Raw genomic sequence first — 19,433 nt, 5'->3', positions numbered from 1 at the left:
GAATCACTAAAATTTTGCATTTTTCTAAAACCCTAGTTTAGTATATAATCATGAAGTCTGACTGCCACACATGTGGCCATGCTGAAATGTCCAACAGAGAGAGAAGGGATTCCTGCAACTTCAGAATGAGAATTTCTTTTTAGAGCTTCATCAGTCCCAAGGCTTTCAATTGCAACTTTCTTGGTGCTCATCAGCATCATTGTAGAATTATTCTTAGGTTTTACCTCTGTTAATCATTTCTTTTTCTTATAATTGATGCATCATTACCATTTTGATACTTATTTTGTTCCTCTTCAATTCTTTGATATCACTGAATTCTTTTACCACTGGAAAAAGAGATGAGATGGTGTAGGCGGGCTGTGGGTTTTATTTTGTTATGCTCCAAAAGTTTAAGACGTAGTGCCTAGAGGAACTCTTTGGTCTCACTAGGCTGGTCTAATTATTAACAATACCCTGAACGCTCCATATGTCCAGAGGTGATCTCTGAGCCTCTATTTAAACCATTCCATTCCCACTGCCTCTTTGAAATTATCCCTGACCCCAAATCATACCTTAGCCCCTCAAAAGTCATAACATTATCTCTACTGCCTAGTTGTTAGTGGGTCATAAACAGCCTTGGGATATCTTTAATAATTAAGCCGCTATCTAATTCTTGAATTGTTAGCTACCTTTTGAAGTATTTTATCTTTCCATCAAGACTTAAGTATCCTGAGAGCAGGGACCAAGTTTTATATCTATACATTTTACTACAGAAAGAAGAAAGTGCTCATGGTATAGAAGCTAGTTTCAAGGGTTATTTACTGAGTACCTATGCTCTGATCTAAGGGTTGGGAGCAAACAGAAATGGACACAGAGTCTGTTCGGACACCAGCCCAGAGCAGTTCTGCAGGTTCCCCAGACCTTTTTCCATGAAGCCTGAGGTGGTATCTGCTACAACTGTAAGCAAACAAGTTGACACTGGCTTCTGATAGTGGCCCTGCGGGATTCCTGATAATGCAGCAAACAAGCAGGATTGGAAGTATTGGAGGACACCTGGTTTCTAGATTTTGCCACTGGTCCTTCCTTTTCATCTGGTTCTTGGACTTTCTTAAGTCACCATCTGGCTACCTTAAATCACAGCCAGGACGATTCCAAAATTTATATGGCTGAACATCCTACCTTCCCTGTCCCATGCCAGTTCCAGCCTGGACTGAGGCCCCATTTGGGACACTCCTGTGTCTTTTGGCTTTGACTTGGTATGTGCTGTCTCTATATTGCCTGGTCTGGTTCCAGTTTGGATCTAGGCCCCAAGTCCTTTCCCATAAGCCACCGTTTCTGGTGCCCAATGGGGTAGTCACTGGCCTTTCTGATTCTTGTTCTGTAATGTTTTTAATTGATTTCTGTTAACAATTCTATCCATGACACAGGGCATGGAAAGAATTTGAAATCCCACATAAAAGGAGGCACTGATCTTGGCTAAAATGAGATGCTAACCTGTCTTATATGTCTGAAGTACTGTAATAGTTATAGTATTATGTGGACCTTGAGCCTTATGGTTTTCACTGCGTTTGACACTATGGACATGATGGACTTATTCAATCTTCAAACCAATGATCTGTTTGATCGAATAACTGGACAACACAGGGTGAGGGTGGGTGACAAATTGGTGACCCAAGAAGAAAAATAATCAATCCAACCGGTGAAGAGTTAAGTGATGGCTGGTCCAGGGTATTTACTGCTTATGAGTTCACTGAATCAATCAATGTTAAGAAATGTTCTCCTTCTGCAACCACAGACTATGACTACTGAAGTCTCGAAATCTCTGACATATTTGCAGGAGAAAAATAAGTCAAAAGCAAAACAGCTTGCTACAAAAAGTAAAGATCATTCCTTGGCTTAAAACAATGACTGTACTCATTTGGAATTCAGATCGATTACCCTGACAACTTAGATTTTCACATTACTGTGAGAATAAGGAAAAATAGGTCTCTCTGAGTGGTTTTGCATTAGAATTTGTTAAGGAGAGAAGAATCATTAAAGTCTTCTCTGAGAAAATAAAGTAACAAAAATGTGTTCTGGATATTCTGGTACATTTTCAATATTTGATTGAGTTGTTATTCTTCCTTGTTCCCTGTAATCACACAGCCAAGGCTACTGAATCAACCCCACTGCTGAGTAACACTGCAAGATCCTCTCTAAGCTCATTTTAAAACAGCATTCCTCTGAGTCTTCAAAACCGAATTCTTCTGAAACTGGAACTGAGGTTAAATTTAGGTCAACATGGATTTCATAAAAGTAAAAAACCTTTAAAGTTTGTATTAAAAAATCATGTGTCCAAATGAACAGCCTTGGTTGGGTGATGATAATCAATATGACAAAAAGTTAAGTTCCCCTCTCCAGGCTTTCTAACAAGGAAGTTCTGAAACTTCATCCTCCACATTGAAATATTTCATCTCGACTTGGCAACACAAGCAGGACTGAATGTGATACTCACTCATCAATTTGTTCCATTCTGTCATCAGTAGTAACAAGTACATGTAGCCACGTGTCAGGTTAGTTCCTGCTCACATCAATTTGTCCCCATCCAGGTTCCTGGGATTCAATCTATGGTCATAGATCCACTCTGTTTTACTCTTACTCCTGTGTTCTTTTATGTAACTGTGCTGAAAACACCGGTTACTGTTCTTTTATTTTAACTCAAAATGGCTCCTCACTTTCTCTAACTATAAAGAAACCTTTCGGCAGAACTAACTTGCAAACATCCAAGTAAGTCAGTGTAAGTGACACAAATAACACTGCCACAATGCATTGGACTGTCTCACAGAACATTCTGTTCCTTATTCTGTCTAGAGGAGAAGATACAGCGGGGCCCTATCTGCCCCACTGCTTGCCTCTGCCATCCAGTCAGAAGATTTCACCCCAACACCAACAGGAAGCGTGCAATCCATCTGTAAGGTGTGGTGGGAGGAAGGGATTGAAGCAATATAACAAGTAGGTGATAGCACTAACTTTGAAGGCAGACTCCATTTTTAGAATACATGATAGATGGGGAAACTCAGTCTCTCTAAGACTCATCTCAAGAATGAGAGCAATAATTGGGTATCATGAGGCTTAAAAGAAACAATGGACGTAATGCTCTTCACATAGTATCTTGCTCATGGTAAGAGATGAATAAATGTTTCTAGTGTTCAGCATGTAATGAACACTCAATAAATATTGATTGAATAAATGGGTGAGTGACTAAATGAATGAATGGACAATCAACCAGATAAAAACCTGTTTTATGTTCCCAATACAGATTCCTCTCCTCTAGACTTAAATTTCTGCTTAAGAAATGGAATAGATTGTACATTGTGGGCTTAGTAATGTTGGAAAAGGGTAGATTTGCTCCCAGGGTCTCCTAGGAGAAAGAGTGATGACTTGGGCCAATTCCACACTCCCCTGCTGGCAGAATTCCCATACCAATCCACAGGAGCCAGGTGGAGGGTTTTCTGAACCCTCACCAGGGGATCATTACTGAACAGATGCAATTAAAATGAAAATAAGATCACAAGCCCTGCTTGCAGTGCCTTGTAAGGCAGCATGCAAGTTTTGAGCCTACCCTTAATCTCATCCACACCTAGAGTCCTTATGGCATCCTCTTGGTCTGCCTTACACAAACCTGGGTTACTTGATTAAAGGACTGAACTCCTGGGTCTCTGCCTCTTTATACTCCCAAACTTGTTCAGTTCCTTGATCCTCTGATCCTCTAGCTCATGAATAGCTTGTTGCTTTTTGTGATACCTGGGTGAGGAAACTGAAGCATGAAGTGAGGGAGGGCTCCCTGGACCTCAAGATCAAAACCTCAAGGCCTTTTCCCAAGCATCTTTCCTCTCCCAACTTCATCCTTCCACAACTAAGAAGGATGATCAGAAAGAGAATGGCAGGCTAACATCCTCAATGGATCTATGACTGGTGATGGAATAAGACAGGCCCAAAAACTTGGCTTTACCAGAAAACTGCACCAGAAATACTGACTTAAATTGAAGGCCCCTGGTATTTAATGAACTCTTGTAGAATTTTCCAGATTTCTTCAGTGGAAGGCTTCCTTAAATCATTTTACAGAGGCCTTTTTGAGACAAAGAAGATAGTTTCTCACTCACCTTTTTTATTCCAACTACTGTTCAGCTTTGGGGACATATTTTAGTTCACTTTTAATATTCTGGATTTCCGATAGATTGACTGCAGGTCCTGGAAGTTTCTTTGCTCCTGGAATTGGCTTCTTCTCCTCATCTGAGGTGGGAGGAACACCCTGAAGAGAAAGGAGAAGAAATCCAACTCACCAAAAAAGACATTTGATCTCTTTCGACCATGAGTATGAACCAGAAAAAAAAAAATTAAAGCAACAATGATGTCAAAGTGTGTTTCTAGCAGAGTGACTGTCCCTTGTGTTGTTGAGACAGACTTAGAGTTTCAATACAATCTCCTAAAGTTTGTTGTGAAGTGTGGAATAAAGTTGGAAGAAGAAAACAAGTAATTTCCACATAACTTAGGAAACACTAGAGTACATTCAACTTCTGATAACTAACAAAAATTACCACTAGTTCAAAGGATTTGTGTTTCCAAGAGAAGCATCTTACAAGATTGACTTTAATTTATAATCATACAATTATAATATGCCTGACAGCAAAGATTTGTACAATGTTAGAGCATAGCAGGCTCTAACAATAATTTAGTACAGGAGCTTCCTGTTTTGTTTGGGGTGTAGTGGCTGCCAGTCTTTGTTCAAATAACATCTTTGGGATGCATAAACAAACTGAAACAAACGTAAGCAAAACCTTTTTGAATATGGGCACCACAAGAGAGAGCGGCAGAGGAAGCCCAGCTCTCTCCTGCTTTGGGAAGTATTTTAAATTTCCTTTCATTGAATGTTATATTTTTGTTGCAGCTTTAGGGCAGGACCCACATCCTATCCTTTTTTGTGGCATTTCCAATGTCTGGCACAGAGATGCGCGTGCATACTTGTTGACTGTTGTTTAATTAGATCAATCCCAAGAATGTACCATAATGAAAATCTATGCCTCTATGTGCATACACCAAACACACATATAATGGTAACTATAAAACAAGATCAGTTGCTGTGTGTGGCTCCGAGAACTTCAACTCCTGTATACAGAAAAAAAGTTGATTATTAGCCCCTTCCTTCTAATTGCTAGAGGTGGTGGATAGGGGAGGATTGTTCTCTGTGGCCCCAGGGAAAGGTGTTGGAGAACATTTGATCACCGTGGCAGCCTTGAGAACGCGCCTCTCGGATCAGTTTACTGCAGAGAGGATAATTGAATGACGGCTCCAGCTGCTTCACATTGAAATCCAGCCATCCATCACCAAGCTGAGGTCACACTTCCCACGGCTGCTTGTAGCCAATGAGTGAGTGCGACAGGAATTCTAAGGCGGGCCCATTCCTGGGAGACTTGGGACTCCTCTACGGAGCTACTTCACCTGGAGAACTTGCCTCAGTACAGCACTGAAGTCTGAGATGCTTCCACCCAACCCTCTATCCCTCTCTCCCTCCCAGCCTCATGCAGCTCCCTCCCATTTTCCCTTACAAATGTTTTCCCCAGCAAATATCTTTGGGTCAGTTTCCTGAAGGACCCAAACTAACACAGGCTGGCGGAGAGCTCCATCTGCTTGGCCAACAACTGGGTGAACCAATACAATTCCCGGGAAAAGAAATAAGTAACTGCATGTTTGCCTCTCACCAGAGAGGGTGGGCCCTATGCTCTATGCCCCGCCTCCACCCCACCCTTACCCTCAACCCCCACCAGCAGCCCTGTCATTTGGGTATTAAAGCTGATGGTGTGTGTTAATCCCTGTCTGGATCCTATGTCTAGTTCTCAAATTGGTTAGAACCTAAAGGAAGAAAGTATTCAAGCTTGCCCAAACTCTAACAAATTGCTTAGTAGACACGTCCTTTATAGAAATGTTTTTAAATTGTTTATCAGAGGGGATGAGTAGACATAAAATATTGAGGTGCTATTCTTCTACTAAGGGCTAATGGCTTTTCCTACAGTCATTTTCTTTAGATCTGGTACAGTGCTGATGAAATAGCTAACGTTTCGCCCAAACAAAATGATAAATTATTTCAATGTAGACTATACCTGCTGTAAATATCTGGAAAATATTGTTTCCCTGGGTCAGTGTACAGAGCCCTAGAATCAGCTGTTGTTTTTTTTTTTTTTTTTTGTCATGCATACAAATTTATCACTTATAAATGTAGATTTAGAAGCAATAATTAAAACCGTAAAGCATCCACTTGGAGGACTAGATATTCCAAAATGTTCTTTGCTATGCTTTCAGAAAGAATTTTTTAACAAGGCTATAAAGTGCTGTGTGTGTGTGTGTGTGTGTGTGTGTGTGTGTGTGTGTGTTTTATATACGTGTAGTGGTGAAATGAAAAATGTTTCCTCACTTATAAATGTTCCCACGGCTGTTAGGTGGGTAGATCTTAATAAAGAAGCATGAAAGAGAAAAATGTTTCCAATTCCTTCTGTTAAGTTCCTGGATAAGTCACATTTACTAACTTTGTAACATCAAAATGTTCTATATTGGCACATTTAACACATTAAAGCCAATGTCTGTACTTACATGTTTATATGCAAAAATTTTGAAGTGAACATATGCAGATTAATAACAATATTTAATAGGTACCTTCCTCTCAAGTTATTAAAACGTCAATGCATTGTGTTTTTTTATTTATCAGCGTAAGACTTTTACCACTTGATTTGGTAAAGTCACATATAATGAGAAATTATAATTCAATATATTTAGTAATTAGACATGATATTGACTTAGGAAGAAGGGGTTAATGGTGCATTTTCTTAAATGAAACTTCTCTCATCTTTTAAAACATAACAGGAATCAGATTCCATTTATTTTATGGATTTGTAATTGTAAGAATTATAGTAAGTTAAGGCATAAACAAACAGGGTTCCAGATGGCCCCATTTAGCTACTAAATAAGTCCTTTTTTAATTTTGTAAGTGGATATTTGAATGAAGAAGGGACATGAAAGACATTCTTTGGCTTAGATAAAGAGAGTGTAAAAGAAGCCTTACCAGCTACAGCAGCATTCTCAGTTTCAGGAATGGCTGTTGTGAAGGGAAATGTTTCCATTGGGGGTCACAGAGTATTTGTAAAACTTGGCAAAATAGTGAACCATATTCAAGTGATACACCTTCATCTCCCTCATTATTGCCAGATATCCTACTGAGTTTTTCCCTAAACTCTCCTGTGTGGGACAATACAATCTGACCTGCTTATTCATGCTCAAACACCAAAGATTTAGTAATAACGGCACACTGTTAACTGTTCTAAGTTACATGTACTAACTCATTTAATCCTCACCTCAACTATATAAATCTGGTACTATTATCATCCCTGTCTTACAGTTGAGGAGACTCAGGCACAGAAGGGCTAAGAAACTTGCCCCAAGGCCACACAGCTAGGAAGTGGCTAGACCAGAATTAAATGTTTGCATCTTGTAAAGGAGCCAGGTGGAGAGGGAAATAATTAACAGAAAATCCCAACATGCTATTTTGTGGCTTAATGATGATAGTGTTTCAGTCAAAAGAGAGAGTTGGGAAGCTTAGTAGAGGCTTGTCAATACCCTTCAAATCACTTCAAGCAAGCAGCTGATTGTCTTATGCAAAAGACCAGCCCTGTTTATTAAGGTTTGGCTGTAAGGCCTCAGTGTTGGGCAGGTGCCCATCTGTGGCTGGGCCAAGCAGATAGGTGTACTCCAGCTCTGTGAGCAGAGCAAAGGTCTTACCAGAAGCATAGGTGGGCCAAAGACAGGGTCAGTGCTCACAGGCCTTGGCAGAGAGCCAAAGATTCATTCTGGCTTCCTGCTGGGGAACATCCTCTTCACATCTGAGAGGGTGTCAGGATCAAAAATCCTTCTGAGTTTAGATGAGGAACCTACTGAATGTGATAGAGGTGATCTGTTCTGTTCAGAGATGGTATGTTGTGATCTCTATATAGTAATTATCCTCATGCAAGGCTAGGCAATGAACAATTTTAAGTCTACAAAATTAAGCAATTCCAAGTTTGCAAACTAGATAATGATAATAAATGTGGATGTATATGTTGTTTCAAATCCACATTTTATTTTCCCTTTCAAACTATGCCTTAAAATGTGACTGGGGCCTGAAGCTAATTGACAAAATCCTGTTTAACCCACCCTGTGGCCAAGCCAAGCTGTCTAACTACTCCCCTCACAATGTTGTCTTCATAAGAAACTTAATCTGAGGTCCAGGCCAGAGACTGAATCATTAGATCCCACTCCCTCCCCAAGACTCCACAAATCCTGAGAGTTTATTTCTGCTTTTATGGTAAAGAAATACCATCCCTAGCTCCACCCTCCTGCCCAATGAGCCCTATGAGAAAGGTATGGTACAGTTCAAGAAACACACTCCATCTGTTGGGCAGTAAGTTGCTCCAAAAAAAAAAAGGAAGAAAGACAAAAGAAAAAAGAAACATCCCTGGGGTCTTTGTATCTTTGTGAATACATCACTCCCTCCATCCTATGAAAAATACTAGTTGGCCATTTGTATATGTGGTTAATTATAAAGTAGGTGTTCACAAACCAAGCTGTATCAGTTCTTACCTATTTTAGAATGCACTGCAACCATCAGATTAGATACAAGGCAAGAGAGAGCAAAGTGCTTCCCCAGTCCCCTGAGACACTTGTGTGGAGGAAAGTACCAGTTGTACAAAGAAGAACCAGGGGCCATCTGTACCACAGGTGGAAAATGAAATGTGAGCCACCAAAACAGCTGTTACATCAGTCAATTTAGTGAGAAAAGTGGGTGAAACTACCTTCCGACTGATTGCCATGGTAGTGACAGGCACAGTTTAAGAGGAAGCACAGGAAGCAAAGAAAAATATAATTACAGATAAATGAAGGTATAGAGGAATTCCACTGCCATCCCTTCTACCTCCCCATGCCTTTTCCTCACAACATGCAAAAACAATAGGCCCAGGAGTGCTTCATGAAAATTGGATAATTATATCAAGTGATAAAAAATAGTTTATGGAATACCTACTAAGCTATGCTATGTCCATTATATCATGCCTCTTTCCTCACAGTGACCCTCTGAGGAATGGAGGGGATCCTATTTTGCAGACGCAAACTCTGAAATGCTTGGCCCAAGTCCCAGATGGAGACCTTATGATCATGAGTAAACTTGATGGCAAAGTTAACAGCACCAGAACTTGAGATTATGTAACCATAAAAGCAGAGTAGGGCCAGGTCTTTCCAACTGGTATGTTCAAAATTTGTATTCATCAAGAGTGACTTAGTGGCTGCAATTCCGGCACTTGATGATATCACTCAAATACTCCATCTCTTCCTTTCAAAAATTATCTTTCTACTGATAGGAGACTGGAACCACTAATTTAGGACCACATCAGGAATATTCACAGGAAAAAAAGGTTATAGGCAGAACAAAGTTTTATTAGGAACCTTTGAAATGGTAATAGATATTCTTTTGGGACAAATACCAAAATGTCACTTGGTAAAGTTTAAAAGCCTTTTACCTTTTAAAAGATGAAATACATTTTGCTGTGCCTTGTGGCTTTATTTGATTCCATTTTCCATGTCTTGTGCTAATAAAATGTTCCAAAACCTTCACTATCTTTTTTCAGAATCAGACCTTCCAGGTTTCAGCAGAAAAGTTACAATTGGGTAAGAAATAAAAACATCTGAAGAAGAAACTCTTCCCTTTTTATGGCATTCATTATTAATTGTAGCCTCCAATTTAGCAGACCGGGTACTTGAATTTGGGGGAGAAGTAAAGAATTAGAAAGAGGTAAACTACAGAAATGGAGGCTTGATAGACTCCCTTGCAAAGTACCCTTTTCAAAGGAAACATTTAGAGATTGAGTTTTTGTTTGTTTGTTGTTTATTTGAATCCCCAAATAATTTAATGTGCTTACTTCCTGCATTCCCACTTATCAGAAGCTCTACTAAATATTATTACATCCTGCTCAGTTGGATAAATGATCCCAAGTGAAAACTTACCAATCTAGTGACTACTGCTAGACCAAAAACTTATCAGAGGCTTTATCCTCCCCACCACACACATGTGCGCGCACACACACGTACACACAATCAATCAATCAATCAATCAATCAAATAATCAGTCAATCAACAGACTGGAAGTTAAACTCAGTACCTTCAAATAATGGTGCCAGGTACAGTACTTAAATTTGGCTGAAGGGAAGGGAGGAGGCAGTGCATTTCAGGGCTGACTAAGTAAGACAACTAAAGAAACGTACATACTGTATGTGATTCCTTGACACACAGTCATTTGCCCCCTCCCTTGTCCTGGAGAGCCAGCCCTTGCCTTGCCTCTGCCCCCTCTAGTGAAGATTTTAGAAAGGAAAAACATTGCTGTGTTCTTAGAGCTGAGGTTTCCTCACCTCCTCCACTTCAGGAGTACATTCTTTTCTTCTGGGGGGTTGACCTGCTCCTGGTCGAAAGGCTCCCATTGGAATATTGATATTTGCCTAAAAGAGAAAATGGGGTAAGTTTAGCTCAAGAAAAGTAAGAAATTGCAATGACATTCTGAGACAGTAATCATTGTGAAGAAAATGCATCTGAAAAGTACATCTTCAAAGCTTTTATCTCAGGAAAATTGCTGTAATGACAGCATAAAATATGCAAAGGAAAATTTGACTTCCATTTATTACAGATTACATTTATTACAGATTTCATTTATTACACATGCTTAGGTCTGTGCAGTGATTTTACAATTTCTTGTTGGATGGAAGAATTGGAAGACAGTTTGTTCTGGCTGTTGCCCTCCTGAGGTGCATATTATTTTTCTCTCTCAAGGATAAAGAGGGAACATATAATGACAGGCAAGGAGGAAAGAACATCTGCATAAGTCATCCCACACCTTAGCCCTCCTTCCAGTCCTTCAAATTTACCACGTGGGAGGGGAGACATTTACACGTCCTAAGCTACCTCCTCCTTTCCATAATGTCCTGCACTTTATTGCCTTAGTCTCTGAAATTGACACTCTTCTACCTTCTTCCCAACATGTACTTGTATGAGTCAGTAAGGAGTAAAGAGGGTATTTGGCCAAGTTCCCTTTGTATCACCACTCATTGACTCTTCTTTTTTATGTTGATAACATACTAATCTCCATCAGTGGTAAACATAAAATACCTTCATGACATCCTCTAAACATTAAATTAGGTAGGGATATATTGACACTGTAATTTGAACTTGGTGAGATAATGTGTAAATTTGAATTTTGCCCATACTTATTTGATGTCAAATGGTGAAAATATGTAATGCATATCAAAAATGTCTTCAACCAGTATTATCACTCACATAAAACAACCATCAAATACTATTTTAAAGTAGAATACAATATTTTTCCACTGAAGATAAAGTGTTGCCTTATGAGTAATTGGATATGTGGGCTTGAAAGTTGAAATTTCGTTTTGATGTTATGCATGTAAATGATGCCTGAACAAAAGGAGCAAAATATTTTTTTATCTTATGACATGGATTGTATGATTTTGGCACCACACCAAAGGAAGTTATTAGGAAGTGTGGTAAGTCCCATTTGGAACTGCCTGGTACAAGCTCTGTTGCCAGGGGAATGATTAACCCTATGAAACAGGAAGCATCCAGTGTCCATGTTCATGCAACATGGCAGGTCTGTGTTGTGCTCCCTTCAGGAGCAGGAGGTGACTTTTCCTACCCAGGAGCTTTAAAACACCCCATCCTTACTAGAATAATGCTGATACCACAGAAAGAAATAGATCCAAAGTATTCGTGGAAAGTAACCAGAGAGGTACATCATTGTGGAGCCATTCCTAGTACCAACAAACCAAGGAGTATTTTTAATCAGTATGTACCACATATGTTAAAATATAAACCCAGCACAACTTTAGAGAAAAGCATTTTAAAAACCTAAGGCTGAGCTTTCTATGCTATTCTTACGTGTAATGGAAATACCAGGTGGCCTAGAGTGGGAGGAGGAGGGAGCATAAGAGAGGAGAAAGACTTGTCTTATGTGGTGGCAAATATGGAGCCATACTCCATGAATTCCAAGATGCATCTCTTTTAATATCTCTGGTCAGAATGTGTCTTACAACCAGCAGTGTCCTACAATTTTAGTTGGCACATTTGCTTTATTTTGGCAGGATGTAAAATAATGGTATTTTACAATTGACAGCATCTTAGATTGGATGAAATATCATAGGGGCCTGAATAAAGAAGATCAAGACAGTGTAAATAATACAGAAGATAATCCATATTGGACCAATAGACTATTTCCATCACTACAGTTTGGATGAAAGAGAGGAAAAATCAATATAGAGATTATTTGGGGAAAAAGTTAACCAGTTAAAAGTTTAGTTAAATTGTCCCTACCCCAACCCATTTATTAAGCATCTACAGGGGGCATCTTCCTAATGGTGAGCTCAAGTTATCATATTGTTTCTGAAAGACTTGATTGCTAAATTAACTCATTTAATCAAGTATATATGCTCTATAGTAGATTGTAGTTTTTAGTAAGGGGACATGTAAAGGTCATTCAGAATAATATAATATTGTGAAGGGCATGTTATGAGATGACTACTTTTCCTGTTTGGAGATTAATTTTAGTGATGCGCCCCCATGTGGCCTCTACATGTTTCATGGGTGGCTTACAGTAGTGTAAAGAGCCTAATGCTAGCAGTTGCCACAAGTTATCTGTGCTTGAAAAAGTAACAATTGCTCTGGGTCTCATTGTCCCCATTTGTAATATGAATGTTAGGCTGTGCCAATGGTTTTCAAACGTCTTAACCAGGGAACCCTTCCTTCCTTCAAATGAAGTACTGTAAGAATATCTACAGTGCAAAGCAGGCAGAGGTGGAGGGTTTAAATACCTGCATCCTCACAACAAACTTTTGAGGTTAGTATTATCATCTTCATTTTACTGATGAAGAAATGAATCCTCGGAGAGGCTAATTCTCTCAAGGTCATACATATAGTTCCAGGAAAAGGCAAGATTCCAAATGGAAGCTGCCTGACTTTAGGGACAGACCTTCTCACTCTCTCAAACCCGTCTCTTTTCACGTGGCCAAAAATAGCTCTCATCAGCTCTAAAATTCTCTAAAGCAGCTCTGATATTGGAGACTTACCCTTTGAGAGTGGCCTTTGAAAAGGGGCACATAAAATGGATAATTTCATAATAGATACCAAAGAAAAGCCACATTGAAAAGAGCCATTAACTCACCGACTTGACACTTTTTCTTCTTTAAAAGCATCACTCAAGAAATCAGAAAAACCTAAATGGAGTTTTTTTTTGTTTTTTTTTTTGACAGCAGATATTGACAGGAACCAAAGCAGCCTGAAAATATGTCGAACATTCAATCATAATGTGCACCAATAAGGGAGTATAAGAGGCATGCTTTGTCAATTGCAGCATGCATTATACTATTAACAAGACGATTAGAGATATTTCATTAGTATAATTGTAGGGCAGTAATCTTTGAGTGACAAGTCATAGAATAAATTATAGCCATAAGAAAAATTCCTTATAATTTGAATTTGATGAAAATATGTAGATCTGTAGCTCTCGGTTTTTATTCCATTGGCCAGAAAATTGGGTCATATTTTGTCTCTTTCACTGACTTACTCTGTGTTTAAACACAAATGAAATACTTTCTCAGCGACTAATTTTTCTACCTACAAATTGAGTATGGTATTTGCTACTAAAATAGGCTTAAAATACAAGCTAAACTTTTATGAAAGAATAAACAAACAGAAAATGTTTAACATCAATGACCTAGAGTTGATATTAGGTTAAGCTTCCTTCTCCCCACAGATTCTATGTAAATGCAAAGGAAGCAGTCTCTTTTTTTCCTTTTGTAATGCAATCCTTTGTATTTCTTTTCCCTCCTTGAGGTTTATTCATTTTAGAGATTTAAAAATACGCCCCTGATGCAGCAGAACAGACCTGGTGCATCACTTTCCCAAGCTATATATAATTTGTTACATCCTCCAAGTTGGGAATGGAAAAAAAAATCCACTAGATCATCTTTTGCCAGAATAGGATACAGTTCCCTGATAGAAGACCTATCTGATGTGAAATTAATACTACACTTGATCTCACTAGGTGAAGAAAAGTAGAAAGAATTCCCTGTAAGTTAATTCCACTACTCCCTTAATTATTTGTATTGTTCTCTTTGCTTGGCTCCGGGCTTTAAGCCCAGAGGATTCTGGAAACAATATTTCCTCCACACCCCTTTCTGTGTGGCTTACAATGGAATGACATCTTCTTTCCCCAGTGGGTTGGATTCTGATAGCTGCCAGCCGGCTGGGTACTGACAATTCCTATTGAACTTTGCTTTCCACAGTCATTGTTCTCTTATCTCCCCCTCCCTTTTTGTCCCCACTCTGTCTCTCCTTTTCTGAACCCACTGTGAGTTTTCTGAACAGTTCAGAGGCTTCTGGAGTTTCCTCCCAATGCATTATTTGTTTCAGATGACCCCATACTGATTCGATCTTTACTTTTCAAAGGATTCCAGCAGCTCCTGCCAGAATCTATAGCCTCCCCCATGCCATTCTTCTGTAGTATGGGCAGAGGAAATTCTACAGGGTTGCATTTTGCATTATTTCTTTCTGCTCTTTCCTATTCTCACAGTCTTAGTCGTTCTCTGAACGGAGCAAGATATGACATTTTGAGATTTATAGCATCTTTACAGAAGACTTCAGAAAGAGGTTTGTTTTTTCATAACAGATTAGAAAATGAGATTCTTGTTTGATATATTAACATAAAATGAGAGACACATACATATCTACCTACTAAAATATAGTCAACTTATTTTAAAATAAAATTCTTTATCACTGGAATGCATAACTGCTTAGGGATTCTTGAAATGTGGAGTGGATTCAAAACACGGAAAACTTTCCCACATAACACAATTTTGAGAAACTTCTACTTTGCCAGTGTTCTTCACCCATGATGTTTCACATTGAAAATGTTTTTATTTTTGCTCTGTTCTCAACACTTTTTTGTTCTCTTCAATAATTTCCTGAATGACTCAACTGTAATCTCATCATCCAGAGAAAGGCAGATTTCAAGAATGTACTGTACAGCTATTAAGATAATGTGCACAATTGGTCGGGGGCAGGTTGTATTTCTGAAGTGCTTTTGGATGTCAATATAAAAAAACATGACATCTTTTTGCAAGTGTATGACTGCTTTGCCTCATGTCACAAATATAGAGCTAGGCAGAGCCGCAATGGTCATTAGCTGGAGGTAATACTGAACCCACTTGAGAGTAAGACTCCTACATTCCAGTTCTTAATACACTTAAAAGAAACCAGCATTGGAAATCATAAACAATGTATTATAGTGGTTTATGTAAGAAACAGTAGATCTATGATCAAAGAAAAGGGCTTGTCTCTACATTAAAACAAATGGCAAATGAAAGTTAATTTTTAATGTTTTAAATTTAAATAAAATATTGAAAGAAGGCATGTATGATCATTATGATTTTTAGCTTTAATCTATCAGATTAACAATGGATGGTGATAGTCTATTCCTCTATACCAATGATTGTCATATATTTGGAATCATTTTTAAACTGGAAATCCTACACAGGAAACACTTAGAGTCTTTAATGCCTATCTGTAAATATTTTCATCTTTCATGGAAACTGCTTTCTTCTTCCACATTATGCCCTAGATGAAGAAGAGTGGAAGAACAATGACAACTAGTGGGGAAAGGAAAGAAGTACTGAAACATGGAGCGTCAGAATATTCTCTTTCTCTTCTACACATAGATTGGGTAGCAACAGAAAACTTCCCATGCTAAGAAGCCACATACTCACTAATGATGTAGGACTCATATAATTTTTTTCAAATGTATCATAAGTTAGATTTAGTTTTACAAACGGCTTAAGTTGATTTAGCCATGGTTGTTTGAATTTCAGGACCATGTTTATCATTGCCTCTCTTTACTTTGTACTTTTAACTCCAAGGCAACTTACTCTTAAGGTGACTTTAATCAGTGTAGACTATCTTCTTTACTGAAATGCCGACAGTGTTTCTAAATATTGAGTTCTTTAAAAGGGAGGCACCCAGCGTCCATAAAACGGTAATTGCCTCTCAAGTAGCCTTGGTGCTTATGATTATCCTTAAGATGGTCCACACCCACTCCTCCAGCTTTACTCTCTGTGCCAATGGTGGGGACAGTAAGTAAAGACAGCATTGCAGAGTGGTTCCAAACACAAGCTTTGGGATCAGACTGAATAACTGATGTTAGGGCTTGACTATCCTACTTACAAATTGTATAATCCTGGGGGAGTTACTTCACTTTTCTAAACCTAATATTATGATCCATGGAAATCCCACTGCACTGGGCCAGGTATATGGTAAACCTTGAATAAACTGAAACTATTATTGTCATCCTGATAATAAACCTTAGAAGTTATTCTCAAGAAGTTCACAGACTTACAAGCTGGACAGAGACTTAGAAGTCATTTAACTGAAGCCTCTCCCTTTGAAGATCACAAGGACCAGGGGTGTGAATTTACACAGTAGAGCTAAGACTGGGGCACAGGACTCTTTTTTGGTTAGCCATGAAGTTCTCAGATCTCATGGAAGAGGACAAGTAATACTCAGCTTACTTTCATTAACGGTGGAGAGAAAGGATCAGTGACAATCCAGAGAAGATTGGCTCTGTGTGAATTGGGGCCCTAAGGAGGCCTGTGGTGGTTCCCAAAGTGGGTGTGTTCAGGAGAAAGAAAGACAGGCAGGTGCTGCCAGTGGCTGGTGTCACTTGGTCTCATTAGAGTCACCAAACAGATCGCTGATGGGATTAGGTTCCAGCAGTTCTAGCTTTCCCCACCACCTGTCATGTCAAATTCTTTCATTTGAGGGAGAGGACCCAATATGCAGAGTGTGCTGATGTTACCTTGGTTGCAGCTCAATTCCCACCAACAGTGGGGTTGTAAGAAGCAGCCTGGAGAGACCAGAACCGGAGTTGGCAATCTATAGCCCACAGGCCAAATCCAGTCCACCACCTGATTTTGTAAATAAAGTTTCACTGGGACATAGCCACAGTCATTCATTTACATACTGCCTATGGCTGCTTTTGTGGTACAACAGCAGAGCTCAGTAGTGGGAACAGACCAAACAACTCACAAAGCCTAAAATATTTATTATCTGGTCCTTTATGTAAAAGATTTGTCAACCTCTGGCATAGAACTTTATCAGCTGCTTAGGGGACAAAGGCCCTCTCCAGGCTAAGAAAGAATCAACTGATTCTTTCAGGATATTTTTATGCCCCGGCAGAGATTTAACTAATACAACTAAAGAGAAGTGTAGGATTAGAATCCCTTTACAATTCAAAAGTCATCTCTTCTTCAGTGTGGATGTGAAAGACTACTGTCTACCTCCTGTAAGGGTGGTTCTAGTTCTGGCCTCCCTCTTATTCTGGTGCATGGAGGAGATGGAATAAGTTGAAGACAAAGCCAAGGCCATTCCATGCCTTATTTGGATAGTTAGAAGGCCCATCTCTGAAGGAATTTATATACTATAAACCAGGCACTTGCCATGGATTATTTTGTCTATTCATTATAATAACCCTATTAAGTAGTATGATTGCCCCCATTTTACAGAAAGGTGGACTAAAGGTGAACTAACATTGCAGAGATTTGTAACTGTTTGACTCCATGTTGTCTGGAGGTGCATTAATTCAACTCCTGAAATGCCTGACTGTTCAAACTATGGTCAAAAGTAACTTAAATTCACCCAAGCCAGACACACTAGAAATCTAAGTCATTGTTTCTGGAAGTTTGCACTGCAAAACACTATCTTGTAAGATAGTCACTGAAAAGGTCCAATATGTTTAGAAAACATTGCATATGTTTCTGCCCTCTTAGAAATAACTTGATGCCATTAGCAAGTTATGGACTCTGAGAAAAATTTTCAAACATTAAACCATATTAGCCTCTAATCTATAACAACATCCCATAAAACTAGTATGCCAAGGAACATAGTTTGGGAGCTGTTGAAGTAGATGATGGTGGTGAATGATGATAATAGCTAATATTTATTAAGCAATTATGGTGAACCAGGCACTGAGCTGAGTATTGACAAGCATTAAATTCATTTAAACTTCATAGTAATCCTATAAGATAAAGACTGTTACTAATTCTTCTCTTGATAGATGAGGACACTGAGGCACAAAGAGGCTAAATAACTTTCCCAAAGTCTTGCATCTAGTAAGTACTGGAGACCTTGAGCGCCTCAAACACATGGATCAGGGATCAATTCATCTTTGTGTATACCCTACACTTAGCACAGTGCCTGGCACATATTATGCACTCAGGAAATAACAAATGAATTGAATTGGAGATAAAATCCTAATAAAAATAAGTGACTAGAAGATATGGAGTAGAACATTTCAGAGCTTTAAATGGTATTTACAGTGAGGAGAGTCCCTTATTAATCAGGGCTTCTATTTGTTCCAGACAAGACTAACCTAGATAATGTCCGTACTATAAACCATTGTGTATGGTGTAACCATGTTCATATTTTATTTCATGTACCCTACTTAAGGTTAATGCAAAGATAATAGGAAAATATCAGTTAGTGCTGATCCTATTTACCCACAAGAAATAATATTTCATTTGAAGCTGCATTAAATTGGGCCTTTTGTGTGGCATAAAATATATCGAAAGAGGCAATACCACATCTATAAAGAACCGCTGTATTGCCTTTGTTGGCAGAATGGATGGATCTTTTGTAATGCGATATAATAACGGCTACTGAGAACAGTCAGTCACAGCTTTTAAAATATTACAAATCTAAAAATATATCAAGGTCAAAATTAGTAAATAAAATGCTAGTGAATTTTCAGTGTGGATTTGAGGGAGGCCAGGGACCATTAAGGAAGAAAACTAACACACTTTCTGTTTTAAAAGTAAGAGGGAAAAAAGGCAGCCCGAGAGAAGACTGGTTTTGTGTCCTGAAAAAATAAAAAGGAATTTTTATGTTTAGCACTTCCAGAGGTTCAAATTCAGTGATTAAAAGATATTACTTCTCACAACTTTGACATAAAGTATTCCTGAATGATGATAATAATTCTAATAATGGTTGACACTCAATGTGTGCTTACTATGCTGTTTTTTTGTTTTTTCCTTTTTTTTAGATGGAGTCTCACTCTGTTGCCCAGGCTGGAGTGCAGTGGCACAATCTCGGCTCACAGCAACCTCCGCCTCCCAGGTTCAAGCGATTCTCCTGCCTCAGCCTCCTGAGTAGCTGGGACTATAGGTATGTGCCACAATGCCTGGCTAATTTTTTGTATTTTTAGTAGAGACAGGGTTTCACTGTGTTAGCCAGGATGGTCTTGATCTCCTGACCTCGTGATCCGCCCACCTCAGCCTCCCAAAGTGCTGGGA

General features: G+C 38.9%; 1 protein-coding gene across 2 annotated transcripts in view; it reads right to left on the bottom strand.

Annotated features, from left to right (window-relative positions):
• Nucleotides 1–224: 224 nt before the first annotated feature.
• SMPX (small muscle protein X-linked) overlaps nucleotides 225–19,433 on the bottom strand; it is a 25,794-nt gene continuing 6,585 nt past the window's right edge. The window contains exons 3-5 of one of the 2 annotated variants that reach the window (XM_017862186.1): nucleotides 10,440–10,526; nucleotides 4,122–4,270; nucleotides 225–326 (exon numbers count right to left, since the gene is read on the bottom strand). In XM_017862186.1, coding sequence (XP_017717675.1) covers nucleotides 4,136–4,270; nucleotides 10,440–10,526 — 222 coding nt within the window. In that variant the 3' untranslated portion in view covers nucleotides 225–326; nucleotides 4,122–4,135. Of the gene's footprint in view, nucleotides 327–4,121; nucleotides 4,271–10,439; nucleotides 10,527–19,433 lie in introns of those variants that run through there. The other variant, XM_017862185.1, reaches the window with a different exon arrangement.

Source organism: Rhinopithecus bieti, unplaced genomic scaffold, assembly GCF_001698545.2.
Source record: "Rhinopithecus bieti isolate Rb0 unplaced genomic scaffold, ASM169854v2 scaffold_64250, whole genome shotgun sequence".
NCBI classification, from domain to species: Eukaryota; Metazoa; Chordata; class Mammalia; order Primates; family Cercopithecidae; genus Rhinopithecus; species Rhinopithecus bieti.
This window is presented reverse-complemented; position numbering and strand designations above follow the sequence as displayed.